Below are 22,175 nucleotides of genomic sequence, written 5' to 3' on the forward strand. Positions count from 1 at the left end.
GTGTCAGTAAAAAGTTCTCTAAAGTGTCGTATATTGCATTTTTAGTCTAGGATTGTCTAAGACATACTATTTTTATCGGCTCTAGTCACATACTGTACTATCGGATGGAATTACACCTAGATAAAAATTATATAACTAAGCTTTTAGATGAGTGGGATTTATATCCCAAAAAATCCACAAATCAATGATTTTGATTTTTCCTTAAGCTCTTTAATAAAAGAGATAGTCTTTTAAATTAAAAAGTTAATAAAGGAATCAACTAACTTTTCTCATTATAGAGATGAGAGTCAAGTTTATATGAAAGAACAAGTTCATTTCTATCTATAAAATATCACATTTCCTTTTTGTCTTTAACAAAGAAACAATAATAAATTGGGGAAAAAATTAATTCCCAAGTCATTCTTATCTGAACTGGGAATGATGAATATTTGGAACCAAGTCAGTATAATTACAGAAAATTTAAAACAAAATGCCATACTTGTTCTAATCAATCATAATGGAATCACAATTTAGAAGGCTTATAAAAGATAAAGACACAGGCTCACTAAGTTTTAGGAATGCATGATAATGATCCTAATCATGTAGTCATTTTCTTAATATCTCCCATGATACCAAGAATACTATTACATTTTAGAGATTTTTGAATCTCACTTTTGTTGAACTCTGAAATTTTCCAAGATCTTCCCTCTAGTTCCCCTATTTCCACTATGGTCTAAAATGAAGAAAACGAAAATGGTAAAAGCAAAATCTTATGAGAAACGACCATAGTACCAACGGGATATTTAACAGAGAAGACTTGGAGAGAGCAATAAATTGAAATCACTGTGTTTTCAGAAATAGAGAAAAAGAATATATACATTCTGTGGTAAAGGAAAGCCAAGATTTGTAAGATAGTAATAACCAGCAAGTGTGCACTACCATATTCTTGATTTAAGAGGGGTCCAAAAAACTGAAAATATTTTCCAGTATGTCAAATTTATTCTCAAAAATTGTTAAAAGTATTGTTTGAGATACATTGCCTACTTAGAGTTTAGATTCCAAACTACATTAAAGTTCTTTTTTCATATATATACATACCTGCACACACAGACGCATTTAAGAAATTCTACTATGCTAACTCTGCTTTGCCTCCCACATATACCCTACCCTTTCATCTCCCTGTTATTTGTCTAGTTATGCTATTCTCTGCTCTCATCAGGACCATTCAATGGACTGTTAGCGGGTCAATTAGTCTCTGTATCTATTAATTCCATTGGCACAGGGCTACCAAAGCAATATGCCTGAAGACCTACCTTCTTCACAGCATTCCTTGAATCAAAACTGTACAGTAGTTCATTATTGACTAAAAACTCATGTCTAAATACCTTAGCATTTAAAGTCCTCTATTCTCAGCTCATGTTACATTCCTCAACCTTCCCTTTCTAGGTGCACCACAACTCCTGACATCATGGAACATGCCATACACACTACATTGCAGCCCCTGGCTCAGAGTGCTATCTCATTTAATACATACAGCAATATTTTGTTAGTTATTATTATCCTTGCTTCACTAATGATAAAATTAAACTCTGAAGATAATAAGTTCATTTCTTTTTTTTTGTGAGGAAGATCAGCCCTGAGGTAACATCCATGCCAATCCTCCTCTTTTTGCTGAGGAAGACCGGGTCTGAGCTAACATCTATTGCCAATCCTCCTCCTTTTTTTTCTTCCCCAAAGCCCCAGTAGATAGCTGTATGTCATAGTTGCACATCCCTCTAGTAGTTGTATGTGGGACGCTGCCTCAGCACGGCCTGAGAAGCGGTGTGTCAGTGCGCACCCGGGATCCAAACCTAGGCCGCCACTAGCAGAGCATGCGCACTTAACCGCTAAACCATGGGGCTGGCCTCCCATTTCTGAGACCTCACAGCTATTAAGTGACATCCTGGGATTCAAAACCACGTGTATCTGACTCCAAAGAACATCTCTATAAAAACCGCTCCACGATAGATTGTCTGCCCGCCTTTCAATGTCTACCCATCCTTCAAGCACTTGTTCAAGTCACACTTTTCACATACTTTTTCTGTACTGGAGATAATCTTTCTTGCCTCTGAACTCCCATAATATAAGGCATATAACAATTCTCACATTTTGCCTAAACTACAGTTACTTCTGTGCATCTCTCTTTTGTTTTTTTCCTCCTGAGATGTAAGTCCATGAGAAAAGGGACTGAGCCGTGTTCATCAAGTTATCCACAGTGCTGAGCGGAATGGCTAGCACGGGGAAGATGTTCAGTACGTGCACTTTTCACTTGGCCCTTATGAGATGTATGAGATGTTGGGATGCCCAGCCCTCATTTCCTTTACTCTGCAGGGGTACCGATCCCCCAATTGCTGCTTTGGTAGCTAAGGACTCACACTTGCCCTCCTTCTCCAGAAAATTTTGCTCAACTATCTACAGCAGCTTTGATTGGGAAGTTAGACCACAAAGGCCAACCAGTGACTGATGGGGCATATAAAAAGCTGACCCTCTTGCCTGTCATGGAATTTACCCTCCAAAGCACCTCCTCTGTTTCTCAAGCTCAGACTAGACTTGATCTGAGACATAGTCTTACTAGGTCTTTTCCCTTTCTTTCTCTTTTACAGGTTTCTCCTGAGTGACACTCCATAAATAATCTTTACAAGAATCTCTGTCTCAGGATCCCTCCTAAGAACCCTCCAACAGGCAATTCTATAAACTGTTGCCAGAGTCATTCTTTAAAATAAAATCATGTTACATATACTATGATTATGTAAGATTTTAACATCACAAAAGTTTGTTTAAATTAATTTTGCAACGTTTCTGTAAGTCTAAAATAAGTTGAAAATAAAAAGTTAAGAAAAAAAAGTAAAAAATTCTTTAAAATATGAAAATAGTGTTTGAGCAAATCATTCCATTCTCCTCCACCATTCCCTCCAATGGCTCCCCTTAAAGCTAGAATAGAATCCAGTTTTTACCAGTGTGTTTCAGATCCTAGAGGAGCTGTACCTGGCCACCTTGCCACCCTCATATCTACCATTCTCCCGAGTTGCTTATATGCTTCTAGGCATACTAATGTTCTTGCTGTTTTTAACACATGCTAAGCTCATTCCTAACTCATAATTTGCCATTCTCTCAGCTTGGAAAGCTCTTCCCTCACATATTTCCATAGCTTGCTATCTCTCTTCATTCAGTTATCTTCTCAAATATCACCTTTCTAGAGATGACTTCTCTGATACTCTTAAGTAAAATAGTACCCCCCCATGCCCATCCCTTAATATGTTTTTTTCTATATCGCTCATGACTTTCTGACATGATGTATCATATATATTCTATCCTCTACAGGAAGGTAAGTTTCATGGGAGCTGAAACTTTCTTCACAGGGGTAAGAAATTGTTTCTTCAGCATATGGAACAATTTGTAGCACCAGGTGGGTGTTCAGTTAGTATCTGTTAAATCACTGAATAGAGACACATTTATGTAAATGAACTAAATCCCAAAGACGGCTCCTTCCCATAGGAGGCGTTTTTACTCTTACTTCCCAAGAGTAAAAACAATTTTCCTGGAGGAAAAGGCATAGGCACACTAAAAGTGAATAAGAATATTTGTGCCAAATATAAATAAATTTTCAGGTACAAAATATATTACAAATCATAACTGTTAAATAATATGTGCTATAGAAAATGTATTCTATCCTTTGATGGGGATGTAGTAGGCAGAGGTATGTGGCACAAAATCCCTGAGGCTCTTGTAGTCTGAAAATGTTTTACTGAGGAAGAAGTGCTAAAGTTAGACCTTATACGACAGGTAAGATTCAACTAAGTACACAAAAGTTGGAAAGGCATTCTTGATGGGGAACTTGGGAGGAAAATGGAATGGGAGAAAGAACAGAGAGGGAATGGGAGAGGCAGAAAAAAGACTCCTAGGAGCACAGAGAGTATGGAGTAGTAGTTTAGATGACATGGCTGGGAGGGAGATTAAAGCCAGATTGAAAAGAGCTGTGAATGAAAAGGCAAGGAATCATAACATCTGTCTTTCACAAGAATTATTTATATTTTCCCACCTCTCTGTCCTTTTAGTTTCTCATCCTCTAGGGATATTACCATCTATCCCAACATCATTAACATATAACTTTAAAAATACCCTAATATATTGCTATAAACTGTCAAAATTTCATGCATATGAAATCCTACTAATAGCTTATAACTTAGGCAATTTTCAAATAATATCCCCATAATACCATTGGCAGTATGATAAGGACCTGACTTTCAAGTTGGGACAATACAACATGAAATGTTAATGACTTTCATAAAGTGATACTATAAATTATTTTATCCACTTATAAAAAAATGATTATATTGCAGACAAAACTAGACAGAATTGTAACACTAATATGCTTAGCATACTGCTTCACATTTTAGACTGTATCAGAAACACATCATACCTGTGGGTCTCTGTAAATTCTTTTGTACTAAAATTCTTCTCAGAGTACCATCCATGGCCGCTTCTTCTACGTGGGAGTGGTCCCCAACAACAGTCCAGTACATCATCCTGAAGAGGTAGGTCAAGTTGGTTAGCCTGGTGATGCTGCTGTTATAACCCAACTCTGCTCCCCAAAGCAGTGTGTGTCTTCAGTTCATGTGCATCAGAATCACCCTAGAGTCCCTGAAAAAGCGTATTCCTGGACCCAACTCTAAATCTACAGAGTGGGAACCTCCAATAGCGGGCCCCAATAATTGACATTTTAAAGTCTCACCTATGCACTAAAATTTGAGAGCCATTGTTTAATAGGATACACTATAGCTCATTATTTGATATCCAAAATTCAATTTTGAAAATTTCATTAAAATTTCAGAAAAATGTATTTCTAACACTTAAACTATCCTCGTTATGACCGAATATTCACGTTATTATGCATGCTGCACCAATATGCTTCCTTTTTTCTTTTTTTTGATAGGGAAAGCAACTATTTTCTCAGAGACAGAAATCATTCTCTCATTTTGAAGACATTACACTGCATAATTCTAGTAAGAGAATAACAGTTGCCTCTTCTTGCTCAGGATCTAATGATTCACTTTTTGGGTGATTAGGAGTTTTATTTAACATTTCCCTATTTCCTTTTTGGTTATTGCTTATAAACGTAAAAAAGTAAAGAAAGGAAAAATTCAAATAAAAGAAAGGAAATATTTGTCTTAAATTGTTTAAATTTGTTTATAGATATGCTTTCATTTTTTATTATCACAAATAGCCCAAAACACTAATGCTCTATGCTTAAAATGTTTAATATTATACTTATTATGTTTAATGTCTCAAAAATCCAATTTTAGATTAACAGCAGTGGTTATATGTTTTTCACATCAGTTTCATTACTCTGCAATGCACACATAAAACAGAAACACACACAAATGTATATGCAGCAAATTTTCAGGAAAAAATATATTTTGTACCACCATTTGGTATGAAAAGGACATGCGTTTGTACAGAAGTAGAGGGATTTTCAGAAGTCTTGTGAATCTACTGTATGTTAAATACTCATTAAGAAACAAAACTAGAGAGCACTGGTGGGACAATCTCTAAAATTGGATACTCATATCTAGAAACATAAATAATCAAGTCATTAACCTACCCTCTTTTAGGATTTACAGCAATAGCATAGGGTTCTCCAGCCATATTTGTTAAGAGTCTGGTACAGTTGGGGCCATTCAGCTGCCCTACGTTGATAGAGTACCTCAGACTGGTCCAGTGAGTGGTGTAGTAACTGAACCAGTGCATTCTAGAATGATCAGTCCAATAAATATTTCCTGCAACCCAGTCAACTGCGATGTCCCTGGGCCTTTTAAATTCAGGACACTAGAAGAAAACAAAACAACAAACCACAGTATTTTCAAAAGCAAATTAGAGGACTTTTCTGTATCTATACATTGAGATTATGAGGAAATCATATTAACATAGTCAGGTATTAATTGTTACATAGATTTAAAAAATACCCAACATACTTTATTTTATTCTTCATTTTTACAGATGTATAATTTCATAAATCTTACGTGTAAAACTCATTGGAGTTTTACCTATCACTGCCCCTGTTTAACCACCATCCCGCTACAATATTTCCGGATTTGTAGCAAGTTCACCTGTGACCTCTCCCCATCGGTATTCCTCTGAGAGTAACAATAATTCTGATATCTAATACAATAGACTAGCTAAAATAAATCCATATAAATAGAGTCATACTCTTCTATTTCTGACTTCTTTTACTCAACATCGTGTCTGTTGATTTAAAAATGGAAAAAGAATATTAGTACAGGTAGACATATGTAGAGAGACACTGTATTTAAACATCTTTTGAGGAAAGTTACCATCTCTGTCATTTATATTATATCTGCTGGCTTGGATTTTCTGCTTAATATTTTATTACTAAATTATTGTGAGACAAAGGTAAGAGAATTCATTGGGAATAGACAGCAAGGAAAATAACGTATGCTCTGTGCCCTTCATTTAACTTGATCACTTTGAGCAAGAACTAGTGTAGTAATTAATATGACATGGTCAGTTTCATTGCGCATAACCAGAAGTGAGAAGGGATTCCCAGGGGTATTATCAAGAATAGAAATAATTATTTGAAGATGACATAACTAGACATGTTGTCAATGCACAAGAGCATCATTAGGACCTGGCAACCAGTGGAAATATGGGTTTTTAATAATGATAGTTTCTTGTGTGGTATACTAGTGAATAAATTTTATTAAGGAGAGGACTTGGATTAAAAGAGAAGACACTGAACTTCCCAAAGAGAACATGAGATGCTAAGTAACAGGAATTGCAAGTCTCTGTCTGCTATATGATTACTGGGATCTCAAGGAAGGCAAATACGGCTTGAACTAAACACAGGACCCATAGAAATTTCTAATGACCTTTATTATCAGTCTTTCACCAGTTGGTTTAAAAACTGAAGTTATGAAGTTATACAGTGTTCTATTTATCAACTCTAACAATAAATACTATCCATCTACCCAGTGATATCTCATAGCTAATTGAAGTTGAATGTATAGCCCTCTGCAATACAACATGCTCCAGAAATGCCAAATAAATAGTATTCATAGACGGGTAGAATACAAAGATTTGTCTTGGCCAAACCACAAAATCATTTTCAAATGTCCCAGTATCATTTAAATTAACTGTATATTTTTTTTCCTGGTGGTGGCAGCATTTAAAAGTAAATATATCAACAAATGGCATGGGCATGTCAGTGTAAGCCATAAATTTATAAACATGAGAAACAATGGAAAGAAAAAACCATTATAAGCTGTTTGGAGCCTGTTGGAGCATATTTATCATTTTCTAACACCATTAGAGCAAGCCTTTAGAATGCAAAAAAATTATGATATTGGTTGTCCAGCAAGAGCATAAAAAACAACCTGTTTTCCCTTTATCACATATAAATATATAGACACGATTTTCTATCCTAATGGTATCCTTGCTAAAATATGAATATTTCACACAAAGTTGCACTTTCGTGAATTTAGGATTTTCATTTTATTTCACTCGTGCTCAAAAAAAAAAATGCTGATTATCTTTCCATTCTATACTTTAAACCTGGACTGTTGACAATTAAGAATCCAAATTCTTAATGTCCACAGAGCATTCAGAGGTTTGATTCAGTGATACTTTTTCAGGTAAGCAGCTGCTAGAGATGCTACCAGTGGTGAATTCTAGAAGGATAAATCCAATTTAGGTCACATTTCTAGGGTACAGAATATGGATTAGGGAAAGGGAAAATGTTACTTTTCAGTGCTAATCACAAGAGATACTGTTGAGTGCAGAGTCTTTGAAATCTATACATTTATTCTCTGGTTCCTAGATCAAGGAATCTCTAATATCATCCCAGGATCAAATAAAGTAGTTAGAATATGGGGTAAACAATGGTCACACCAGGGGCCGGCCTGGTGGCGTAATGGTTAGGTTTGCGCGTTCTGCTTCAGCAGCCTGGGATTCGCGGTTCAGATCCCAGGCATGGACCGATGCACCACTTGTCAGCCCATGCTGTGGCAGCCTCCTATATAAAGTAGAAGAAGATAGGCATGGATGTTAGCCCAGGGCCAATCTTCCTCAGCAAAAAAAGAGGAGGATTGGCAACAGATGTTAGCTCAGGTCTACTCTTCCTCACAAAAAAGAAAAAAAAATAGAATAGTCACACCCAACAAATTCAACCTAAAGTCATGAAGTGACAGGATGATTCTCAGGGAATAATGGCTACAGGATGAAGGTGTTACCAGGTATTCATGTTCAATGACTCATAACACACTGAATGCTCCATGATTCTCAACACTGAAGAGAGCAGAACTGAACAGAAGAAAAAGAACAAGTCAACAAAAAGACAACCGCAACAAGATGGTCCTATTGTCAAGGAACCTATGGCCAAATTAGGAAATCACCCTTTATAGTGAGTTCCGTAGGGATGAAATAATCCCTCTTTATTGCTCACAGTTTGACCAGGATTGTGACTAGTATTAGCCTCAAAAAAAGAATTCACATTGAATGGATGTTGGCTGGAGAGTGGAAGACAGAAACTCCTGTTGGATCTTGATATAACGAACAGACAATTTATGAAGAGGCTCAAAACCAATTAGGTAAATACAAAAACTGAGAAAACACAGGAAAGGTGAACTGAGGTTCTGGGAGTGGAATGGAGACTGACATGGGAAAACAGAAACAAGAAAGCTAAGCCATTTGCCTCCAAATAGGCTGAAAACAAAACCAAACAAACACACCAGACTGGAAAGAAGAAGACAATACAAAACTTCATTTGCTCCTTTGGCTAGCTCACTAGACAGACAGGCCAATAAACCAGACGCACCAATGAAATACGTCATGTTTAAAAGCCTGCAGAGGCATGTGGTTACCCTGACAACAAAAGGCATTGCTCATATTGTCAAAGTAGAAGACGCATTTTGACGGCTTTCTCCAGATAGATGATTTCTTCCCTAATAAGCTCTCTATATACACAGCCAAAGTTTTGAGGCCTAAGGCATTCTTCTTTGTAGACATATATTAGTCGAAGGAATGAAACACTTAAATCTTACAGAAAAATTGGCAGCTTGATTGTAACAAAATTAGAGGTTACTACTTTAAACTACTAATCCTTTACAGCTGCGGATTGTAAGGTCTCTGTCACAATTCCAGCTGCGGTAAACTAAAGACATAAGTCACTGGAAATATTTGTTTTGAGTCAGGGAAAGAGGAAAAGCTATGAAAGGGGGTTTCAAGCATTTGAGCCATGGAAATACAGTCTTTTTAACAAAATTCCTATACTTAGCAATATACTTTAAAAAAACAGAGTTAATACAAGGATAGATTGAGGTGGTCACGTATTTTGTTTGTTTGTGATTTTTTTTATCTTTATGTACATCTAAGAAAAGAAAATTCGGTTCATTTTACTAAAGTTAATTATCTCTTAATGTAACGCTATTAAAATAAAGATGTAAAGGCACTCCAAAGAAATTGTGTGTGTGTGTGTGTGTGCGCGTGTGATGTATGTCACACTGAAGGAAAAGGCTGTACATTTTGGTCCACAAAATATGACTCAGATCAAATTCTTATATACCAGGAGCTAGAAGTAAAATAATGACTACACGAATTCTGGACATTACTAAATTTTGTAGCTTAGGAATCTTGTAAACTATCTAAATATTTAGTATTTTAATCAAGAAACTCATATACCAATGGGGAAATCCAAAAAGAAACAAGAAAAAGTTAGAGCTAGAATGTGTAAGAGCTCCAAAACCATTTCAGGGATGAAACCACTGGCTTCCATCCATAATTTATTCTGAAGAACATATTATTTCAATCTGAGTAATTTGAACACTGTTTATCTACATTAAGACCGTGTCGACCTGGCGCAAACTGCTGTTAGGGGAAAAACAAACCAAATAAAAGTACATAATTCTCAGACAATTTTTAAAAAAGAATGAATTTGTCTTTGGATTAGAGACTCAATATTGTTTGTGAACTTATCACTTTTTTTTTTTTTAGCATGTTCAATGTTCTTTAAACTTTTTCTTATGATTTACTACTCTCTCTCCATAAAAAAAGCAAAACTTGCTCTCAAAACCTTCATTCACACTAGCAGGTAAACAAAAGATATCACGGGAGGCTAGAAAACACACTAAATTTGGACATGGAAACTTGGTTTAAGACCTAGTCCTAGTTTGTTTATAAATTATAGAGTGTTATAAAATAAAGGCTTTGGATTAGATGATCTGTAAAAATCTTTAGCTTCTAAACACTAAATTATGTAACAGTTTAAAATATTATCTATTCTATGGAGGTCTGCATTTTATATAACCTTAAGGATGTGTCTAATGCTAATTATGAATTTTCAGGCACTAGTCAGTAAGTAAAAAATTTGGTAGCACTTACAAAGGCAATTTTGATATCATACTCCTACATGAATGACCTGGAATTAAGGAAGCAAAGTGCCTTCTGACATTTACAATTTAAGAGAGATAATGCAGAGTTATCTGAAAGCAGAGATTGCAAAATGGTAGGTTGAGGACTAAATTAAAGTTAAAAAAACTTTTAAGTAGATTCTAACTTGAAAGATAAGAAGAAACCACTTTAAAAATTCAAACTTTGGTTTTTCTTAAAAATTAAAGATATATAAGATAGTATATCAAAAGCAGGCCAACATTCCGGAATAGCAGAGTCAATCAGCTGCTGCCCCCAGATTTAATGGGACGTGTGTTCAGTTTCTTTCTCTCACCTGGGTCTCTAATGCTATGTCCAATCTGTTTCATTCATTTATCTTATCTATATAGCTGGTTTGCAAAGCATGCCATAAAGAGACTAAAGAAGTTGACTTTAATGGACAAATTATGTATATTTAAGAAAGGGGGTTAAGACAGCAACAAACACATAGAAAAAGAAGAATCAGAGAAGCAAATGTTGACAGTGTGTCTCCAGAATCATTAGGTGAGCATCTTGAGGATGAACAAGAATATTCAGTCTATGCAGCAGATATGTATATATGTATGTATATACATATGTATATGAATATGTACACATACATTGGGCTCTTATGGTTTAATGTCTCTTATCCATCAAATTCATTCAGATTGTGAGTATGTGTGTGTTTGTATGTGTATTTGTAAATATAAGAAATTCTGAGTTTTATTTATAATTTTTTGCCAGCTTCATTAAAATTAGTTTCCCACTGTCTTATTACTCCCTATATATAAACTAACAATCCAATTTCCAAGTCTAAATAGAATCTAGAATAATAATGAGGTCACCCTATAGGCTACTTCCTAGACATAAAATTGACATTCTTCAGGTGATAGTCAATCTTTCTGTGAGCCTGCCCCTTCCAACAGTAACAGTGGTTCAATTAGGTCTTTTGGAAGACCTGAAACTACATTATCTAGGCTGAGATCACTAATGCCTAAAAAAGACCAAGACTAATCTCAATGATAATAATAATGAGAAAAGTGATATCTTCTTAATAAAAGAGATTTGTTTCATCAGAATAATTAAGGGAGGCAGAAGAAATATCATGTATAAAGATTCTGAAGTGAAGAGAAGTTACCTTCTTAGAAATAAAATATGGTCTACTTATGGCTAGAACAAAATGTGAGTTTGTGGGTTTATATGTGTATGTTCATAGATGTGTAAGGAGATGGGAGGGGTGTGGAGGGAGATGGGGCTCAATGTCATGGAGAGGCATGTAAACCAATGATTTTTCAATGGAAATACATTAGAAAGATTGAAGTAGGGAGATATGATGATCAGATTAATGTTTGAAGATTATTTTGGCTGTGGTGTGGAGTATGGCTTAGGACTGGGGACCAAAAGTTGATAGAGGAAAATCAGAGGAGGCTTACTCAGTGGAACCCAGAAGGAAGAGTGTGGAAGTTTAATCCAGGTTAGTGAGAGAAAAAGGGGACAAAATGAGATATATCTGGAGATAAAAATATTTGAACGTGTGATGAATTGAATACCAAGGATGAGAAGAATAACTTGTGATGGATAACTTTCAAGATCAGTATACTATTGCCAGGTATATCAAATATTTTCAATTAACTTATTGCTTCTAATTTTTTTTAAAATTATGTACCTACTTTATGATGAGTCCTGTTCTAGATATTAGGATTACAGTTGTGGCCAAAAGAGCAAAAATATCTGTCATCTGGGAATTTAGTAACAGCAAGATAAAGTAGACATTAGATAATAAACATAATAGATGAGTAAATTATATGGCAGTTTAACAAAGATAAGTACTATGGGAATTTAAAAAAAGCAGGGCATAGAGGATACCAGGATGGGAGTGGGGCAACAGATAACAATTATCAATAAGTTATGTATTCAGAAGATGACATTTGAGCAGACTTGAAGGAGTTCAGGAATTGAGTCATGAACAATATCTAGCTGAAGAACATTTTAAGCCAAGAGAACATTTCAAGAAAGGCCTGGGCCGGCCCCATGGTTTAGCGATTAAGTGCACGCGCTCTGCTACTGGCGGCCACAGTTCAGATCCCGGGCGCGCACCGACGCACCGCTTCTCCGGCCATGCTGAGGCCGTGTCCCACATACAGCAACTAGAAGGATGTGCAACTACGACATACAACTATCTACTGGGGCTTCGGGGAAGGAAAAAAAAAAAAAAGGAGGAGGAGGATTGGCAATAGATGTTAGCTCAGCAAAAAGAGGAGGATTAGCACGGATGTTAGCTCAGGGCTGATCTCCCTCACCAAAAAAAAAAAAAAAAAAGGAAAGGCCTTATACTAATAGGTACTTATGAGTTTTAGAAATAGTAAAGTTTCCCAGAAGAGTAAATAAGGGGAAAAGTAATAGGAAATTAAGTCAGAGAAGTAACTGGAGACCAGATCTTGTAAGGCTTTGTAAGGCATTATGAGAACCTTTTCTTTTGCAGTGGGGAACCATTGGATATTTTTGATCAGAGATGTGATGTGATCTGATTTATGTTTTAGAAGGAGCATTCTGGCTACTGTTTTGTGAGTAAGAAGGGAAGCAAGAAGACCAGTTAGCAAGCTATTGCACTAATTCAAAAGAAAGATGATGGTGGTTCACAACTAGATACTTGCAATAAAGCTGACATAAGGTAGCCAGCTTCTGGACATACCTCGAAGATAGATTCAATCATATTGCCTGACTTTGGAGTCATGAGAGAAGGAAAGGGGACAATGATGATTCCAAGATTTTTACTTTGAGCATCTGGAAAATGGAGTTGCGATTACATTAGATTGGGGCAGCAGATTTTGTAGGTCACATGAGAAGTTTATTTTTAGGCATGCTACTTTGGAAATTTTTTTAGACATCCAAAAGGAAAAACAAAGCAAGCAGTTGGACAGAGCCTGATATCAATTAGGTAATTGTTAGCATGTGGATGTATGTTAAACCACAAAACTATGTGAACTGTCCGAGAAAGTGAGAAAAGATTGAAAGCAGAGGATCAAGGTCTGAGCCTGGGTGCATTCCAATGTTAAGGGGGAAGAAAAAAGGAATCTAGAAAAAGAGACTGAGAAGGTCAGGAAAGAAAAAGAAGAGACCAATAAAAGAATAACTACATTGGTGATTCACCTTAGAACCATTTTGTATTTCAGGATTATTATCACATAAAGTGATATAACAAACAAAAAGGTCTACTTAAACCTTGACTGGAGAGGTTGATTTCATTACTATGTAGAGAAAGGTTTCCTGACTCTAGCACTAGTGACATTTTAGTTAGGATAATTCCTTGTTGTGAGGGACTATCCTATGCATTGTAGGGCCTCTCTGGCTTCTACTCACTTGACGACAGCAGTACTCCGCAGTTGTGATAATCAAAAATACCTCCAGACATTACCAAATGTTCCCTGGAATGAGAGATCATCCCCAGTTGAGAACTACTGATGTAGAACCACCAGTGCTCTCTCACGTCTGCTTCCTCCATGCAACCTAAGCATTTGCCAAGGTCCTTAATGAATCTGTGGCCAAATTTATTGAACACTTCTTTATCCTCCTTTCCTTGATCTTTCAGCAGTACACTAGAAATATAACCCCAATTTCTTTTTTAAAATACTCTCCTCTCTTAGTTTCTGTGACTACACTCTCTTGTTTTCTCCCAATGCACTGGCCCCTCCTTAATATCGTTTTAATTTGGTTTCAGAGCTTGGTTCCAGTTCTTTACTTCCCCTGTATTCTCTCCTTGGTAATCTAACCTGGCTTCATGGTTTTAGATCTCTCTTCTATTCCTTAATATATATCTCTAGTCCAGAGATCTAAGATTAAGCCTTGAATACACCACTAACTACTTGACATCTCATTTAGATCTCTTATAGCCACCTTAGACTTAACATGACTAAAACCGAACCCACAGTTTATCATTCTTAGTATCCATTAAGTTGTATAATTCAGAAATCTAAGTATCATTCTTGAGTCTTTCCTATCCTTATTTTCCATGTTTACTCTATTTGCAAATATTTTTAGTTAAACTTCCATTCACTACCCTCCGTTTCATTGAAACTACAATAGTGCAACTGACCACCGTTTCTAACTTGGAGCACAATCCTCCTATGTAGTCTCCTTCTGTTCCAGCCTTTTCTCCCTCCAAGTCCATTCTCTACATAAAAAGTAGAATAGCTGTCTTAGATATAAATAAATGACATTACTTTCATCTCGTCTCTTAGGTCTTAGCTCAAATCTCTTCTCTTCAAATTGGCCTTTACTGATCATCCTGTCCAAAGAAAACTTAGAACATCTGAGTTTTTTTCTTACTCCATTACTTAGCTCCTTCAATACACTTTTCAAGATTAGAAGTTTTTGTATTTATTTATTTATGAGTTTATTCGACTTTGTTTTTTTTTATGAGTATATATATAAATATAAACTTCATGAGAACGAGACTCTGTGTTACCATTATTGTATCACGAGAACTCAGCACTAAATCTAACAAACAGAAGTCTTTAAATAAAGCTTTGGATTCGAATGAGTAAAACTTGACTTGTTCACCTTAAAATGCTATACAGTCTGATCAACAATTTTCTCAGAATTATTAATTATAGAATCATACGTTTTATATAGGCTTATAAGATTTATATTCAGTAAAATTTTGAATATTGATCGCCACTGTTACAGATTCATTTAACTCTAATCGGTATGTATTGTTGAGTGCCTGTCTTATGCAATCAACAACAATGAAGCCACAAAATGGCAATAATGTAATAATCTGATAGTTTTAGATTTCTTCTAAAGTAATCATAATAAATGATTGCAGTTGTTGACTGGTTTGAATGAACTCAGATGGTTTTAAAAGTATTCTTGCTAAGCAAGTAGAGACAGTTTCAATTTAGAGTTGTAACGGTTATCATAAATTTATAATAATGAAGAAAAGAAATAGAAAAGAATGAAAAAATAAACTACCAATTTTTACCAAATGCCCTAAAATAAGACTTTGAAGTTTTAGCTAAAACCTGTGTACACACACACAAACACATGTTTATGTGTGAGTCTATATATGCATACCTACATACTCACATGCATATGTGTGTGTGTGATATACACACAGACTCATACATTGGGTGTGAGGTGTTTAGCTAGGATCCCAGTTAAAAATTGAAACCTATTAAAGATAACTAAATTGAATATTTTGTTAAAAGATTTTCAGGAAAAAAAAAAATGCCCTAATCAACTTTTTGAAGAAAAGTATGATTATTAATGAATAAAATTATAAGCACGTTCATTCTAAACATTCTATTTTGCATAATAGAGTATGCCAAAAATGGTATATCATATTCACTTCTCAAAATCAGAAAGATCAGATGAACCATTTGTTTTGCTTGGGATTATTTAGCTGTTATGATAAAAATTGAATCTGTATTTCTAAAGTCATTTGCATTTTTCCAAGCATTGACCTACTTCATAGTGCTTGCCTTCATGTACTTTGCTACAGCATTTCATACTAGAAATGATAAATTGCCAGAAAGTATGTACAATTGTTGCATAATGCTATCATATTCTGTTCTGATTACTAAAATTCAAATTTCAAAATCTCATTATGCTTTACATATAGATTGAATCATGTCAGTCTTTTAAGTTTTAAATTATTTAATTTTCTGAAAGGAAAAAAATCCATCCATTTTGTATAGCCCAGGGGGTTAGAAAATCAGAAGCATTTCTATCTATAAATAACTGAGTCTGCATTTGAAATTTAAATTTGTAATCATAATTAGTATTCCAACCATTTTCACAAATTACAGAAGAGTATTCCCTTCACGACTTCCAAAAAAAAAAGATCATATTGAAAATTACCTTCCTTTGGAATGGACTTGAGTTAACATTTAGTTTTCTGAGTAATATTCTTCTTCTGATTTCTGATACAACATATTTCCTGTCCTTTACTGAGATAGAAATATTCCAAAATTTTCCATATTTGTAAATATGCTTTCAAGACATCCTGCTATCACATGGCTAACATCTTCCATTTTATTCACTGATAACGGGGTTATAACTAAAGTATCCATAGTTTGATTTGTGTATTTTTCTTTATTTTGCATATTGATTCAAAGATAGAAATCAATGTTCCATATTTAGCTTAGGGAAAAATCTTGAGTTTCATTTTCCAAGGGGTGGGGAATTCTCAACTTGGTATCATTTAATATTTGTATCAAGACTTAGAAGATGAAATAGATTGCATGCTCATTAAACTAATAGATGACTAACTCATGACTGTTAAAAGAACAAATATTATACATGGCAGAGTAATTCATAAGGGTAGAAAATCAATTCTTTATACACAAAATGGATTTCAGAGGAACAGATACAAATTGTCCAGGTAATAAATAGGTAGACACATACTATGTCACACATCTTTTGGAAACTGTATATATTTACTATCTGGAAAGGACTTCAGAAATTGTCTACTTCAATACCATAGTTGTTTTTCAGATGAGTAAGCTGAGACTCAGAGACATGACAGGTTTTTCAAGTTAAAGTCTAAATTTCATCACATTAAAGCTGCATGGCCATAGATAAGTCACATAATCGCTCTAAAAAAGCACATTTCTCATTAAGTTAAGGTGGTAAGAAGGGATTTATTCCACGTTTATAATATTGAGATATCAGGATTACAAAAAGATTTAGGAAGCAAAGTTAAATAATTGTCCTCATAGGTGTAGCCTTAAGTGTTTTTCTTTGTTTGTTTATAATGTGTTGGTTGGAATTTCTATGGAACGCTTAATGGCTTAGAACATAGTGCTAAAACTCATGGTTCAGAGGTTCCAACCTTATAATCATGACTTTTAATTAGCTATAATATGCCCCTAGAAAATGTACCCTACTGTTACCTACTTTTCCTCCTAGTGAACACTGTTAGTCATGGGTAGGTCTACGAAAAGGAAGATAAAAACAAACAAACAGAAAATCTACATGATACAATACAAGTAATCATTACCAGTAAAAGACTAAATGAAGTTTCATATCTTGCTAGAAAAAGGCTAATCGATAGCTTTGTCATTGGTTATGAAAGATTCTATAACATATTAATGAAATTAAAGATCAAAATATATAAAATAGATACATGTAAATAAATATATAATATACAAATATATTTACATTTATATATTTGTGTGTATAAGATTAAAGACTTAGTTATCAAATATTAAACAAATTTGGCTTCTGACCAAATTCTGAGAACACTGATAGTACATTGTTAATCTCCCCAAGGACAAAACTTTAATAATTATCAAATCATTTTCTCTGAAAAATTATATCAAAATTTAGTAAAGACGTGAGTATTTTTAACAACTATAAAATTCAGACAAGAGTAGGTTGCAAATAATTTTCAATATGATAATATGCATCACAGAGAAGATTATGTTGCCAATCATCATCAACATCATTGTCATCATCAACATCATCACCATCATCATACTGTTAATAGCAAGATTCTGTATGGTACTTACTATTGCCAAGAGCTGTTAAAAACTAATATACATATAATATATGTATATGTGCATGTGTGTGTGTATTTCTCACAGAAGAGACAGTACAGAGACCTAAAAGGCTAGTAAGCAACAGGAAAAGATTCAAACCCAAGCAGTGTAACTCCACAGTATATACTCTTTATCACTTCATTAATAACAGACAAAATGGTACCATAGGAGTTAACGGTTTTGCAAAGCAGACTTGCATTTTAGAAATAAAGAAAGCTAAAGCTATCTAAGACTCTGAGTCAGCCTTTTGGTCTGAGAGAGAGGAAGGAGATTATATGTGAGTGAAGAAGGGCAGAGTGATCTACTAAATTTCTTAGCTCTGTCCTAGAAATCTTCTTAATAGAACTAAAGCTATTGTATAACACTGTGTTTGGAGAAGAAGTTGTTGAGGAAACAACTCTGACATATATGGATTTTTACTCACAATGAATTTAATCTAAGCTGAATTCGAAAGCTATTATAGCTTCTTTTAAAACCAGCTTATTGCTATGTACTACTGATAAAAATACGTTCCAGATTTCTATCAAATGGTATTCATGTAGTTCAAATATTTGTAGTAGATACCACTGCAAAAGGTAGTGAAGACTTCCAGATAGGTACCTCTTTGCATTATTTTCAAATGCAAAGCTTCAATTGTATCCTACTGTGATAGCACTTGACTTTTTGGTTAAAAAAAGTAGAATGGGCCAGGCCCTATAAAAATAAGTATTTATCTGTCATTTTCCCCCAGGTTACTTCAAAATATAAAATACCCTGTAAATTGACATGTCCTAAAACAAAAAAGGATAGTCTACAACCACAAATCTAAAGAAATGTTCTGGTTTATTTTTCTCAAAACGAATAACTATGATAATCAACATGTCCATCATACACCAGCAAACAATACTGCTCTGTTTTGGATGTCCCCTGAAAAACAGCTGTCAGGAGTCAGAAGAAACGGTTACACTATTGAGCTGATCTCTTGCCCTAGAGGAGAAGTATATTTCTGATATTGTTAAAAATGAAACAATTTCCCTGCATATTTTTGACAGTATTTTTTCTAATATAAAAACAAAGTAATGGTTCCCAATCTCATCTCATTATTAAAAAACCCTCATGGTCATAATATATTGTTAAACACTATAAAATACAAAATTTTTAAAAAATGTTAGATATTATTCATTATGATTCTTATATAATTAAAGCAAATGCATTAAAACAGAAACATAGCATCATGCAATTAAATTATATGCAGCTATGGGAATAAATGAGTAATAAAATGCTTTATTTCTATATAAGGAGAATATTGGCAGGAATCATTGACTATATTAATTATCTCTTATAATCAGATATTGTGATTGATAGATTTAAAAAAAACACAAGCAAGTGGGAAGATTTGAGCCTTCAAATATTCAATGTTATTTACTTACAATCAAGCCACTGTTTGCTTGCCTTTTTTCTCTGCCATGGATCCTTTTGTAGAAAATTCCGCCTGGATTAAACTGAGTACTCCAAATAATCATATTTCTTTGATAATATACATCCATCCCTGTTATCCTTGAATTATGTTCAATATGAGAAATTTGTTGATGATCACCACTGTAGTTGAATGGATATATAAAACCCAGGATATCAGTGTCATTAGCAATGTAGAGAACTTGATCTTCAGAGCCTGGAGATTATTATAATAAAATACAAAAATAAAGTAAATTTCAACTAATGTAAAAGCAATGATTGTACTTTTAAATTATCTTGAATTGTTATTCTTAGCACAGTTTCTTGCTCAATAAAAATCAACCAACTTTATACCATCTTTTAATCTTCATGACTTATTTCTAATACATACTTACTTAAGCATTTCTAAGAGTTATTGATGTAGGTTTTCCTAGGGCAAAGCTTACCTTACAGCTAGAAATTAGGTATTTGTAGTAGATATCCTTTTTATGAAGAGGGATTCTATTTGGTAAGTCACAATACATTATGTTCTCATGCTTTGATTCTCAATATTCAGATGCTATATTGTGTACTCATTAAGCCTCAAACATTTCTGAGCACTTAATTTATGCACCTGAGTGATCATTACCTAAGACTAAGAAATGAAAATTAAAAGATGAAGAATCTTCTTCTTCCACTATTCATATATTTTAAATTGTTTTTTATTATACGAAGATATCAATATTTATTATATTAAAGTGCCATAATCCAAATATCATCTGGAATCTTGCTAAGTGGAACTCTCGAGCCTGAAGTTTTGACACCTACAATTCAGATGCCATTTCCATACTGAGACAAGTAAAACTCTCAAGTGAATCCTAAAAATATTAATTAAAATATTAATGAAACCACAAAGAAAGATTGCATTGTGTATATAGTATCTGCAAATTAAAAAAAATAATAATACACAATGAGGTGTAGTTCAGCTCTACAGGTTTAACACCTCTCATTTAGTGAATGTTTACTATGTTGCAGGCACCATTAAGCCTTTCACAATTTATCTCCTCTTCTTACAACAACCATTGAAAGTAGGGATTAGTATTCCCATTTTACAGATGAAGAACTGAGGCTCAGAGGATTTACTAACTTCCCTAAGGCCACACAGTCAGAAAGGTGCAATGCTGGGATTCAAATACACATACGTCTAACTACATAGCCCATCCTTGATCCACTATATGATGTTGTTTTCCTCTTGTAGTAACTATCTTATTAACATTGTCCAATCATGCCCAATAACTAATAATATTTGTTACAATATTATTTAGTAAAAACTTATAAGCATTAAAATCCATATCTAAAAAAGCCCAAAATACATATCTGTCATTTAATTTAATTTGAATTTTTTTTTACTGAGGAAGATTTGCCCTGAGCTAACATCTATTGTCAATCTTCCTCTTTTTGCTTGAGGAAGACTTGCCCTAAGCTAACATTTGTGCCAATATTCCTCTATTTTGTACATGGGTCGCCACCACAACATGGCTGCCAACGAGTGGTGTAGGTGCACGCCCGAGAACCGAACCCAGGCCGTTGAAACGGAGTGTGCCAAACTTAACCACTAGGCCATTGGGCCTGCCCCTCTGTCCTTTACTTTTTAAAAAATGATATTCCTAAGTGGAGGAGGTCTGAATCTGAAAGCATCATTTTATTTTAAAACCTTTTAAATTCTTACTCAAAATTACATTCTCCTTATAATGTTAACCTTTAACCTATTATTTTTATCACAGTGGTGTAACAATTTCTCAAACATACTGAAAGCAAGCCATAAAGGAAGATACTTTATATTCTATCACATTGGCTTTTAAACTTTTACCCACTTCTGACAAATTGTTTCCAATACAATGGCGATTTTAACAGTAACCATGTATTTGACAGTTGTGTCTATAAACCATACCAGATTAGATTAATTAAGAATGATAACAAGTCAGTTGGTCAAATTAATTAGTATTAAAGAGATTTATTCTATATTATCAGGCATGAAGCTACTGCTAAAATGCAATATGAAACATTTTTTTCCCTGTCAGATGTTTACAGCAAAATTATAGTAGCCTTGGAAATAATAGTTAGAACCTTACCTTTTGCTATGCAAGTGTTATTTCTTTCTTGAAAATTCTGGTCACACACACATTTATATGATCCTTCCATATTTATACATTGATGGGAACATGTGCCAAACACCAAACATTCATTAAGGTCTAGAAAAGAAGAGCTCAGAATAGCATCATCACACCCCCAACTAGCGCTTCCATCTTTCCACATTTCAGAAAAGACAAATTTATTTCTCTTCCTTCCATTTCTTACTCCTATTTCTCTCAGTGTCTTTTTAAACTCTTAAGTCTGTAACTTAATGTGTAATATTTTCAGGCCATAACAGTTTTTTCACAATAGTTTCACTACAATAATTCATCAATTATTTGTACATTGCCTGTTAATCCACTTAACACATTAAAATATCCATTTCAAACTTCCCTAGTATTTTCATTCACTCAAATAAACACTTCTGGAGGTTTCCTTTTTAACTGTGTTTCTGATTACCGATCTCCATAACTTCACACATGTTATATGCTATTCCTTTGTCCTATACAGTCATGTCCTACATAATGACGTTTATGTGGGTCATTGCGGACTGCATATAAGATGGTGGTCCCATAAGATTAGTACTATATAGCCTAGGTGTGTATAGGCTATACCATCTAGGTTTGTGTAAGTACATTCTATGATGTTCAT

The 22,175-nt window shown here is 34.3% G+C and overlaps 1 protein-coding gene across 1 annotated transcript in view; it reads right to left on the bottom strand.

The window, feature by feature from the left end:
* The window catches only part of LRP1B (LDL receptor related protein 1B), a 1,024,768-nt gene that overhangs the window by 96,424 nt on the left and 906,169 nt on the right, over positions 1 to 22,175 (bottom strand). The window contains exons 73-76 of the mRNA XM_058548897.1: positions 21,524 to 21,643; positions 19,388 to 19,629; positions 5,621 to 5,844; positions 4,439 to 4,545 (exon numbers count right to left, since the gene is read on the bottom strand). Coding sequence (XP_058404880.1) covers positions 4,439 to 4,545; positions 5,621 to 5,844; positions 19,388 to 19,629; positions 21,524 to 21,643 — 693 coding nt within the window. The remainder of the gene's footprint in view (positions 1 to 4,438; positions 4,546 to 5,620; positions 5,845 to 19,387; positions 19,630 to 21,523; positions 21,644 to 22,175) is intronic.

The sequence above is a fragment of the Diceros bicornis genome, chromosome 10, assembly GCF_020826845.1.
Source record: "Diceros bicornis minor isolate mBicDic1 chromosome 10, mDicBic1.mat.cur, whole genome shotgun sequence".
Lineage (NCBI taxonomy): Eukaryota > Metazoa > Chordata > Mammalia > Perissodactyla > Rhinocerotidae > Diceros > Diceros bicornis.